The sequence below is a fragment of the Artemia franciscana genome, chromosome 1, assembly GCF_032884065.1.
Source record: "Artemia franciscana chromosome 1, ASM3288406v1, whole genome shotgun sequence".
Classification (NCBI taxonomy): Eukaryota; Metazoa; Arthropoda; class Branchiopoda; order Anostraca; family Artemiidae; genus Artemia; species Artemia franciscana.
The window spans coordinates 34,041,485-34,054,425 of record NC_088863.1 but is presented as its reverse complement, the minus strand read 5'-3'; the positions used below and the strand labels follow the sequence as shown (position 1 = coordinate 34,054,425).

General features: G+C 36.5%; 1 protein-coding gene across 3 annotated transcripts in view; it reads right to left on the bottom strand.

The window, feature by feature from the left end:
• Positions 1-12,941, bottom strand: part of LOC136028895 (leukocyte tyrosine kinase receptor-like) — a 244,527-nt gene that overhangs the window by 37,768 nt on the left and 193,818 nt on the right. For all 3 annotated transcript variants that reach the window (XM_065706861.1, XM_065706864.1, XM_065706871.1), the window contains 2 exons: positions 8,819-9,086; positions 2,342-2,506 (listed from right to left, as the gene is read on the bottom strand). In XM_065706861.1, coding sequence (XP_065562933.1) covers positions 2,342-2,506; positions 8,819-9,086 — 433 coding nt within the window. The remainder of the gene's footprint in view (positions 1-2,341; positions 2,507-8,818; positions 9,087-12,941) is intronic.

Here is a 12,941-nt window from a genome sequence, read left to right as displayed (position 1 = left end):
AAAAATTAAACAACTTTATGTCAGCCCTTGGATCTCACAATACATGGCTTTCAGGTCTTTTCTTAAAATTTCTCATATTTTTTGCATAATCTACCAATGTTTTTTGTGGTTTTTTTTTTCATAAATAAAAAATTCAAAGACACCTCGAACTCTTTTGAAAAAACAACAACTTTTTAAACAAGCAAAAAAAAGAATCTCTATCTATTAGATATTATAAACCATTGCAATTATTGTTTTTTTACAGTAATTAAACAAAAAAACAAGTTTTTTTAAATGAAAGTAAGGAGCGACATTAAAACTTAAAACGAACATAAATTACTCCGTATATGAAAGGGGCTTTTCCTCCTCAGCGCCCCGCTCTTTAAGCTAAAGTTTGACTCTTTCTCTTAACTCTAATTTTTAAAACAGTAAAAAACTTTAGCTTAAAGAGCGGGGCGTTGAGGAGGAAAAGCCCCTTTCATATACAGAGTAATTTCTGTTCGTTTTAAGTTTTAATGTCACTCCTTACTTTCATTTAAAAAACTTGTTTTTTTGTTTAATTTCTGGACGTTTTTGAATTAATGTATGTTTTCATCTTGGCTCTCTGCACATAAATAATTAAAACGAAATTTGCATATTAATTTTTTTGGCTAAATGGCTTTTTCATAGTTTTAATCGGAAGATTTTGAGAAAAAAGGAGCGAGGGAGGAGGCCTAGTTGCCCTCCAATTTTTTGATTACTTAAAAAGGCATTAACTTTAAATTTTTTACGAACGTTTTCATAAGTAAAAAATATACGTAACTTAGGAATTAACTTACGTAGCGAACTTCTGTACTCGTAAGTTTTTATTGCGTATATGAGGGGACTCGCCCCTCGTCAATACCTCGCTCTTTACACTAAAGCTTAAATTTTGTCCCAATTCCTTAAAATGACCCCTGAATCACAAAGGCCGTACAATAAGTAGTTGTAATTACTAAAAATACTTTAGCGTAAAGAGCGAGGTATAACGAGGAGATAAACCTCTCATATGCGTTATAATGTCTGTTCGTTTTCAGTTTTAATGCTGCTCCTCACTTTCAGTAGAAAAAACTTTTCATATTTATTTTTTCATTTTTTTTAAATAATGCTAGAAAATCCTGTGCCCCCTCCATTGAAAGTCTTTTCCCCATGAGAAGTTCCTCCATGGACAGATCCTCTCACGTAACGCCTCCCCTCAAATCTCCCCCAACCAACCAAAAAAATCCCCCTGAAAACGTCTGTACACTTCCCAGGAACCATTACTATGTGTAAACACAGGTCAAAGTTTGTAGCTTGCAGCCCCTCCCACGGGGACCGCGGGGGAGTAAATCGTCCCCAAAGACATAGTTATTAGGTTTTTAGACTATGATGAATAGAATGGCTATCTCAGAATTTTGATCCGGTGACTTTGGGGGAAAAATGAGCGTGGGAGGGGGCCTAGGTGCTCTCCAATTTTTTGGTCACTTAAAAAGGGCACTAGAACTTTTAATTTCCGTTAGAATGAGCCCTCTCGCGACATTCTAGGACCACTGAGTCGATATGATCACCCCTGGGAAAAAAAAAAAAAAAAAAAAATAAACACGCATCCGTGATTTGTCTTCTGGCAAAAAATGCGAAATTCCACATTTTTGTAGATAGGGGATTGAAACTTCTACAACAGGGTTCTCTGATATGCTGAATCTGATTGTGTGATTTTCGTTAAGATCGTATGACTTTTAGGGGTGTTTCCTACTATTTTCTAAAATGAGGCAAATTTTCCCAGACTCGTAACTTTTGATGGGTAAGACTAATCTTGATGAAACTTATATATTTAAAATCAGCATTAAAATGCGATTCTTTTGATCTAACTATTGGTATCAAAAGCCATTTTTTAGAGTCTCGGTTACTATTGAGCCGGTTCGCTCCTTACTACAGTTCGTTACCACGAACTGTTTGACAATGGATTTGTTTATTAAAATGGACTGAAACAAAGGGACTCAAAATAATATCTTTATCGGAATGCAAAGCATTTTTATCTTCTTACTATTCGCTCTGCCAAAATAGGACCGGTAATTTCTTTATTTTTTTCTTAATTTGAAACTTATATCTGAAACTTTTAAACGAAGATTTTCCTTAGACACCTTACAGAACATCCCAGATAAGGCTAGAATGACTTAAAGGTAGGCCTAGACTTTTTGGGATTTGATTGGGACGTTACTAATACAGAAGCTTTAAATAGCAGAGGACGGAGGAGGAGCACTTCACAGACTTTCAACCTTGAGTCATTTAACTCAGTCAAAAGGTAGCAATTGTAGTAGCGCAAGTAGTATTTTTATATTTTATTGTAACAAAAAGTGTTGCTTACCAATAAAACCACCTCCACCACCTCCTGCTAAACAAGATCCTCCACCTCCTCCAAACCCTCCATGGTTATGGCCTGGGTCACAACTTGAGCCACCAGTTGCTCCTTCTATCAATGACTGGCCACTTGAATTAATTTTTGCTGCTCCGTTCCAACCACCACCAGCACCTTAAAGTTAACGATTTGTAAAGAAACATCAATAAAACAAAAAAAAAGGCAAGGGGTGGTAAATTTGGTATTTTATGAACATTTACAATAGCTCCAACACACAGGAAAGAATATGAACACATTAAAATTCGAATATCGTCAAGTAATTGTCTGACAAGATGTGTGTTTCCCATAACTGTTTGGTCGGTCGCCCTCTTTTTAGAGATTAAATAAAAAAAAAAAATTTAACTGAAAGTAAGGAGCGACATTAAAACTTAAAACAATCCCCTCCTCAACGCCCCGCTCTTTACGCTAAAGTTTGACTCTTTCTCTCAATTCTACTTTATAAAACAGTAAATAACTTCAGCGTAAAGAGCGGGACGTTGAGGAGGGAACAGCCTCTTTCATGCACGGAGTAATTTCTGTTCGTTTTAAGTTTTAATGTTGCTCCTTACTTTCAATTAAAAACCTTGTTTTTTTATTTAATTGCTGAACGTTTTTGAATTAATGCATGCTAGTTTTTAGCTCTCCGCAAATGAATAATTAAAACGAAATTTGCGTATTAATTTTTTTTTTGCTAAATGGCTTTCTCTTAGTTTTGATCAGACTATTTTGAGAAAAAGGGTGGGGGAGGATGCCTAGTTGTCCTCCAATTTTACGGCTACTTAAAAAGGCAACTAGAGTTTCTAATTTTTAACATATGTTTTTATTAGTAAAAAATATACGTAACCTACAAATTAACTTACGTAACGAACTTCTATATTCGTATATTTTTATAATATATATGAGAGGATTTGCCCCCTCGTTAATATCTCGCTCTTTACACTAAATCTTTAATTTTGTCCCAATTCTTTAAGATTCACCCCTGAATCACAAAGGCTGTAGAATAAATAGTTGAAATTACTAAAAATACTTTAGCGTAAAGAGTGAGGTATTTAGGAAGAGATGAGCCCCCCATATACGTAATAATCTATGTTCGTTTTAAGTTTTAATGCTGGTCCTTTCTTTCAGTGGAAAAAACTTTTTCATATTTATTTTGTCATTGTTTTTTTTTTAATAATCCTAGAAAATTCTGCGCCCCTTTCATGGAATTTCTCTTCTCCCATGACGAATTCCTCCAAGGGAAGATCCTTCTACGTAACCCCTCCCCTCAACCCCCCTCCCCAACCGAAAATCCCCCTTAAAAGGTCTGTAAACTTCCAAATAACCAATACTGTATGTAAACGCTGGTCAAAGTTTGTAACTTGCAGCCCCACCCCCGGGGACTGTGGGGGAGTAAATCAGCCCCAAAGACACAGTAATTATGTTTTTCGACTATGCTGAAAAAAATGGCTATCCCAAATTTTAATCCGTTGACGTTGGGAAAACAATGAGCGTGGGAGGGGGCCTAGGTGCCCTCCAATTTTTTGGTTACTTAAAAAGGGCACTAGAACTTTCAATTTCCGTTAGAATGAGCTCTCACACAACATTCTAGGACCACTTGGTCGATACGATCACCCCTGGAAAAAAAAATAAACAAACAAACATAAACACGCACCCGGAATTTCTGGCAAACAATACTAAGTTCCACATTTTTGTAGATAGGAGCTTGAAACTTCTACACTAGGGTTTTACAACGCTGAATGCGATGGTGTGATTTTTTTTAAGATCCTATAACTTTTAGGGTTTTTTTTCCCTATTTTCCAAAACAAGGCAAGTTTTCCCAGGCTCGTGACTTTTGATGAGTAAGACTAAATTTAATGAAACTTATATATTTAAAATAAGCATAAAAATCTGATTCTTTTGATGTATCTATTAGTATGAAAATTCCGTTTTTATGGCACTTGGTATTAACCAAGTGACATATAGCAATCGCCAATTCTGTCGATCTATCTATCGGTTTGTCTGTCTGTCGGTCTGTCTGTCTGTCGGTCCCGGTTTTGCTACTTTAGGCACTTCCAGGTAAGCTAGGACGATGAAACTTGGCAAGCGTATCAGGGACCTGACCAGATTAAATTAAAAATAGTCGTTTTCCCGATTTGACTATCTGAAGGGGAGTGGGGGGCCGGTTAATTCGGAAAAAATCGAAAAATTGAAGTATTTTTAACTTACGAGCGGCTGATGGGATCTTAATGAAATTTGATGTTTGGAATGATATTGTGTCTCAAAGCTCTTATTTTAAATCCCGACCAGATCTGATGACATTGGGGGGAGTTGGAGGGGGAAAACCTGAAATCTTGGAAAACACTTGATGGGAAAAAAAGCACAAGTCCCAGATACATGATTGACATAATCCGAACGGATCCGCTCTCTTTGGGGTAGTTAGGTGGGGGGGGGGGGGTAATTCTGAAAAATTAGAAAAAAATGAGGTATTTTTAACTTACAATCGGATGATCGGATCTCAATGAAATTTGATGTTTAGAAGGATATCGTGTCTTAGAGCTCTTATTTTAAATCCCGACCGGATCTGGTGACATTGGGGGGGGGAGGGAGTTGGGAGGGGGACACCTAAAACTTGGAAAACACTTAGAGTGGAGGGATAGAGATGAAACTTGGTGGGAAAAATAAACACAAGTCCTAGATACATGATTGACATAAACGGAACGGATCCGCTCTCTTTGGGGTAGTTGGAGGGGGGGTATTTCTGAAGAATTAGAAAAAGAGGTATTTTTAACTTACGAATGGGTGATCGGATATCAATGAAATTTGATATTTAGAAGGATATCGTGGCTCAGAGCTCTTATTTTAAACCAGACCGGATCTGGTGACATTGGGGGGAGGAGTTGGGAGGGGGAAACCTAAAACTTGGAAACACTTAGAGTGGAGGGATCGGGACGAAACTTGGTGGGGAAAATAACCACGAGTCCTAGATACATGATTGACATAACCGGAACGGATCCGCTCTCTTTGGGGTAGTTGGGGGAGGGGTTAATTCTGAAAGATTAGAAAAAATGAGGTATTTTTAACTTACGAACGGGTGATCGGATCTCAATGAAATTTGATATTTAGAAGAATATCGTGTCTCAAAGCTCTTATTTTAAATCCTGACCGGATCTGGTGTTATTGGGGGAAATTTGGGGTGGGGGAACCTAAAATCATGGAAAACGCTTAGATTGGAGGGATCGGGATGAAACTTGTTGGGAAAATAAGCAGAAGTCTTACATACGTGATTTACATAATTGGAACGGATCCGCTCTATTGGGGGGGGGGGGGGGGGTAATTCTGAAAAATAAGAAAAAATGACATATTTTTCACTTACGAAGGAGTGACCGGATCTTCATGAAACTTCACATTTAGAAGGACCTCGTAACTCAGATTTCTTATTTTAAATCTCAACCGGATCAAGCGTAATTTGGGGGGTCAGTTGGGGGGGGGACCGGCAATCTTAGAAAATACTTAAAGCGGTGAGATCAGGATGAAACTGGATGGGAAGAATAGAAACCTGTCTAAAATACGTGACTGACATAACTGGACCGTATCTGCTCTCTTTGGTGGAATTGAAGGGGGGGGGGGGTAATTTTGAAAATTGAGGTATTTGTAACTTACGAAAGGGTGACCAGATCTTAATGAAATTTGATATTTAGAATGATCTTGTGCTTTAAAGTTCTAATTTTAAATTCTGACCATATCCTATGGCATTGGGGGGAGTTGGAGGGGGAAACCGGAATTTTTGGAAAACGTGAAAATTGGGGTATTTTTATCTTACGAATAGATGATCGGATCTTAATAAAATTTGATTTTTAGAAAGAAGTCATGTCTCAGAGCTCTTATTTCAAATCCCGACCAGATCTTTTGACATTTGGGGGAGTTGGAGGGGGAAATCTTGGAAAAACACTTGGAGTGAAGGAATCGCGATGAAGCTTGGTGGATAGAATAAACAAATGTCCTTGATACGTGATTGACAGAATCGTACTGGATTCACTCTCTTTGGGGGAGTTGGGGGGAGGGGCTCAGTGATTTGGCGAGTTTGGTGCTTTTGGACGTGCTAGGACGATGAAAATTGGTAGGCGTGTCAGGGGGACATCGTGACTCAGAGCTCTTATTTTAAATCCTGACCGGCATTAAGCCTCTTATTTTCCTTTTTAAATCAATCTATTGATTCATAGAATTTTGTTAGAGCTCATACCATATAATCTCTTGGCTCTTAGCTCTTCTCGCCTCGTCACACGTGCCATATGAGCTCTTAGCTCTTGTTTAGAGTTTCGTTTACTATTGAGCCAGGTCGCTCCTTACTACAGTTCGTGACCACGAACTGTTTGAAAAACATTACTCATCCCCCTGAATTTTTTTTTAATTTTAATGGCAATTATCCAGAAAGATATTGGTATTTGTTAATGTTTCTGTCTTTTTTATGAAATATAATAAAGAAAGGTTTAAGTTAGAAACATCGAAGTCTGAAATAAAACTACCTACTGAAATCAGAACAAAAAGATTATACCGAAAAAGTTAATACATTTAAATTAATTTTAATGATAAGAAGGAACCTGATGTGCTGCAAAGTTTTTTTGTCTATAGTAATACTCAACTTTAGTTTTGTCACAGTAATCTTAAATAATCATGAAGCACTATATTCAATCAGTTTGTATTTTTTTTTGTTTTTGATAAAATTTTTACCGCACTGATCCACATTCCATGAAGCATGATGAAGAAATTGAAGTTGAGAAGGTTCGAAGGACCACTTCTAGTTCAGGAAAAGCCTTAGGGATTAAGTCTGAAATAAATTAAGTCTGAATTAATTTAAAACCAAATTTTAAATTTAAATTTCAGTTCACCATTTGTTGCTACTTCCGTCAGTGCTTTTTTTGTAACTGTTGATATTCTTCTGCGCTTAAAATGGATCAAAATTCTAATCAGGTGTTTTCCCTCGTTCAAAATTTTGTTTATACAAAGGAAGCTTTGTGAAAAATATAAAAGCGATATATGTTCTACTTTAACAATTTACTTAGGTCATAGACGTAATAGCGTTGCCTAAGTAAATAGTGATATGGTTTCAATACGTTATTATTTTTTCTTTCTCCAGGCTAAATCGTATGGAAAGAGTTATCACCAAAACTTTGGAGGAGCTCACTCGATTAACAATTGGAAGTTCTGATACCCTTTTGAGGATTCAAAAGGATACTCTCAAATCATTGAAAGACATTCGATCAAATTTTAAGATAGCAATTTTATTCAAAACTGTTGAAGGGTCCAATAACTACGCCTCTGTATACGACAATGAGCTCAACAGTCCAACAGGGCTCTAAGCTAATGAAGTCGCAAATTGTTAATAAATTTTTTTGTTTTATTTGGAAAGGAGGGGATGGTACAGTTGCCTACCAATTAATAGATAGAAACCCATGGATTTTGTGTGCGTGTGTGCTTGAGTGGATAGTAGTCTGCCTAAGGCCTGAGTAAATAAATTTTAGTCCAAATTTCTTAACTTACCATGAGACAGGATTCCCATAATTATTTAACCTATTTATGTATCATATGTAACCAGGGAAATGTAACCCCTGAACTTCTTTTGTTTGGAATTACTTAGACGAAGCCTGCAGTGCAACTATCAAGGAAATGAAATCATTGGGAATACTTTGTTATTTTGGAAGCTTTAGTTTGCCAGGAAACAATATTTTGCAAACATTTAAGCGTTACATTGGGATGAAAAGTTGATCTTAAGTATCCAGAGCAGAGGTTGGGTTCATATAACAGCATCCCTAATATTTAGGAAAATTGTTTTTGTTTTTAAAAGCAAGTAGATCTAAATAAAGTCTTTTTTTTAAAGGATTACTACACAAAAGTTAAAACTTAATGTATACGCCTGGACTGGGGGAGTCACCAACACTTCTCCTGTTTACCACCAAAAAGAAGAAAACCTCTTCATTTGTTTGATTTCTCTTATTGATTAACTGGATTTAGCATGTTAGTAATTCATAAAGTGAAGAAAACTGATAGAAAAAAAAAAGATAATTGATAAGATCAAGTAAATTATCACGGACAATAAGGGTCACTTTTATGCGGTAGTGTCAATTCACATAAACACGTGGGGGGGGGGGGGGTCAGGGTAAAATACATAGTCAAAATATTAGGGGGAGGAGGGGTAAGTTTGCCGTTTTTAGACTTTCCCAGCAAAAATACCAAAAGAGACATTTTCCAATAGAAACACTAAAAAGAAATACGTTTCAAAATCTACAGGGGACCGAAAAAGCTATGAGGCCAATCCCCCTCCCTCAATTGACAGCACTGGTATTAAATAATAATAAATATAAAAAAAACATCGGTAACTCAGACCAGCCAATTATTATACAATAGAAGAAATTGAAGGCGATATTGCCAATAATGTTTATTATTCTAATCAGTATAATGAAAATGTTTAACCTGATAAAGTATCATGCTCGTAGCCACTTCTTCCATGCTCCATTGAGAATGAAAAATTAAATCCTCTTCCATCAATGTCTTCAACTTCATCAGGTTGATTCCACCCAGCACCACCACCACCAGCAGCAATTACTAATGGAATACTTTGACCTGTTCTTATGTCGGTTTTATAGATATATGTTGCCCCTCCTCCTCCCCCACTTTTTCTTTTAACATCGTTGCGACCTTTAGAACGAAAATGTGACGATCCTCTTTTCCCAAGTAGAAGCTTGAAAAGAAAAAAGGTGTAAAAGCACAGTTATTCTTGAGACGTCTATTTCCGAATATACCTCTACAAAAAAATCTTGCTACCAGGAAAAACCTGAATTTTTTCGACGAAAAACGGCAGTATTGGGTCATTATATATCCCAATTATTCAAGGAAAACACTTATGTAATTATCACTCCTCGCCGTCATTTTAGTCACAACAAATTTCAGTTTTTCAGTTTGAAGCAAACTTGGAGGTATAAGTACTTTTTTTTTACTCTTTTTAGTCCGGTAATTCTTTCTCATTCCTTTTCTGAAACCTATTATAAAAGCAGAAAATGCTACTAATACTACTAATAACCCACCACAGAACCAAGCCACCTGAGGACAACACAGCTATGCATGCTCCTCCTCCATCCCAATCTTTTCAAAGCCTCCCTCTTTATATACTCCCTGGAAGTTCCCATTTCCCTTAAATCTTTCTCTTAGACATCCTCAAATCCCAACCGCGGGTGACCTGCTTTCCGTTTCGCCCTTGTCGGTTCGCTAAAAAGGACAATCTGTCTTCCGCAGAACATGCCAAGAAAGCGGGATTGAAACGTACTTTTCTTACAGTCTACTGTTTGAAATACGGTCGGTCAGCCGGGTACCCAAAACAAAACGTATGCAATTTCTCTGGGGCCCATCTACAATTCTTCATCCACTTCTCAGGGTACCCATGCTTCAGAGCCATATTTGACCACTGTTATCATTGTAGCTTTCAATATTCTAATCTTGGTTTGCAGACTTTCCTTTCCGTTCTCCAAACTTTTTTCAACCATGAAAAAAGTCCTTGAACCTTGGCTATTCTATTCGTAACATCTTCACTGCTCCCACCGTCTTTACCTAAAATGCTACTAAGGTAAATGAAGCCCTCCTAGCACCCATATATTCCTAGCACCTTAAACTGGTAAAACCTATACAAGTTAATTTATTTTGCTCAAATTTTCATCTAGGATGCTTAAATCATCAGCTTAAGCTAAGTCCAGGAAAATTTGTCCTTCCTATTTGATTCCGTGCTCTCCAATTGCCTTTCCTGTGTTCCTTAAGACAAAGTCCATCAAAATGACACATATAATGAGAGATAGAACACAACCCTGCTTAACTCATGATGTAATACAATATCACCTGCTAACCTCATCCCTGCTTAACTCATGATGTAATACGATATCACCAGCTATCCTCATTTCGTATCTTAAGACCAGCATTGCTATTCTCGTACATAGCACTAATCACTTCAATGCATTTGTCTGGCATACAATACAAGGATCAGACCTTCGCTTAAGCTCTTCTATCAATAGAATCGAACGCTTGCTCATAACATAGGAAACTGAGGACCATAACAAAGGAAAATTGAGGTGTTCGATAACTCAGATTCTTCTCAATTATCAACCAACGGGTGTAAATTTGGTCGGTAAATCCTCTACCTTTTCCAGCAATTTCTCTTCTCTTATCACTTTGTCTACATCATCTCTTAGTCTAAAAAGTTTCATATTAGTAAGTAACTTGTTACCTACAGACACCAAACTAATGTCTCGATAATTACCACACTCACTCTTATCGCCTTTCTTATACAGTGGTTTAATCAGAGTTTTCCTAAAATCACTAGGTACTCCCATTTAAGAAACTCATTTACCACACTACCAGCACTATTATTTTGTAGCCCTTTTGGTACTATTGCTAGTTCTTCCTCATAAAACAGATCTACCTTCACTTCCAAGGTATTACAAACTTTTTCATTTTCCTTAGATCTTTTCCAGCAGCTCTATCTCGGCTTAGAACATTCTCAAAGTCTTCTACCAATCTCTCTTTAACTCTTCCCTTATCACTAATTGTGGCTCTGTTCCTGTCTTTAACTGAGACAAGTCCAGATTGACTACTTCCTATCAATTTATTAACATACCAGTAAAATATTTTACTATTACGTCTTCTAGCTGCATCTTTCAGATTCTCGGCAATTTTATTCAGTACTGTATTATCATGAATGGCAACAATACACTTACGAAGAGTACACTCGTATTTTTTCTTTAATTGTAATTGAGTCTAGCTGCTCATTATGTTTCAATATCAACATTCAAAATAATAGGCATAACTTAGTTGAAGTGTCAACTTGAAAATTTTCTTGTTGACCTTAGTAAATAATTTATTACCCAACAAGTTTCTAACACCAAATTTGATATTTCTTTTTCTTTTTTTTTTTGAACAGCAGGGCTTGTTCTCAGAAAAACTAAACCATTATTTTTTAAGAAAAAGCGGATTTCTGAACTTGGTATCTGTCACGGAACTGTATCTTAGTCGAAGCGTTTACTTTGGGAAACCAGCACCCTAACCTTGACACGGAAGAATGCAAATGTATTTGAGTCTGGATATATCCAAAAAGGAAGGTTTTGAGTAGGAATATATCTTTTTATAAATCACTCAAATATCAACAATTCATAATTTTACTGAACTGCCTCTATTTGGTTTACAGTCATGTGCTTCATCGTCTAATCACAGAAGTAGTTGAATTTTACTTAATGATATAAGCATGAAGTTATTTCAATTTTAAAAGGTTTTGATAAGCATTACCCTACTCCACGTTGGTACAAATAACCCACGTCAAGAACTGGCCGAAAAGAGGAAAATGAATAAAACCAAAACAATGTTTATAGTTCTTGTGGTGAATAAAAACATTTTTACAAAGTAAAAATGTTTATATGGTGGTGGATTGAAGGAAGAGGGAAGCGGTACAGTTTTTCTGAAAATATGATTTCATGTATTTTCAATTTACTTGTTTTATTTCATTTAATTACCCCCCCCCCCCCGGGTTTATAGCAAGTACAAAAATAAATCAACTAAAAATAAAGAAAAATGTCCCCGAAATACAAAATTATATTGTCAAATATTTTCCGTAAACAGGGTATCAAATAATACCAAAAATATCTAGAATTCTTATTAAAACATATTTACAGTGCATCTATTCACAACTTACACTAAGAAAGCTGTAGCCGAACATACTGTTTATCAGTTGACTTTTTTTTTTAATTTCCAACTTTACAATAAATGAAGCTAAAATAGGGAACTATGCCTCTTTGAACCATTGTTCAACCTTTTTTGAACTAATCTACCTCTCGCTCCTTGTTTATTAAAAAAAACTGTTCGGTTGAGCTTGCTCACCTGAATTATCTATTTTGTAGTTTAAAGTAAAAAAATATTTATTTTTAATTAAATTTATGACGTGCTATTTATGCACGAGAATAGGCTTTCAAGGATGAATATAAACTTACTTAACAGATGCATGTCACACGATGGCTTTTTAGAGCCGGTGAGATTTATGACAAAGCGTCCGTCCGGGGGCCTGACAACATACGCTAGGAAGGAACTTTTGGCCGAGCCGACTACTAGAAGCAGCCGTTTGTTGTGTGTCTCTGTTAAGGGAATTTTGTTCATCAACATATACATACCTACTAACTACAGCAATACTATCTCTCTGAAAAAGTTCTCAAGAGCAGCAGATGCCCCAAGACAACATTTGGAATCTCATGAGCATCGTGGATGTAACTGGCTAATTGCCGGGACCTCAACTGTGACCCATACAATGGCCATATTCTATCTAATATTCTTATGAATTGCCTCCCCATCACCTTGAAGATTTGGCCGAGGTCCCTGGATTTTGCATACTCCCATACTAGTGGTTATACCTCCAATATTGACCACATACTTACATGTACATCCATTTCTAGTCTTCCAGTTACAGTTTGCACTGATAATCCGTTTCTGGTAATCTTTTTTGGAATTTTTTTTTCAGATGCAGTCATCACAGAGTACTATTTACGCTTGTTCCAGAAAGTGGGTCTAC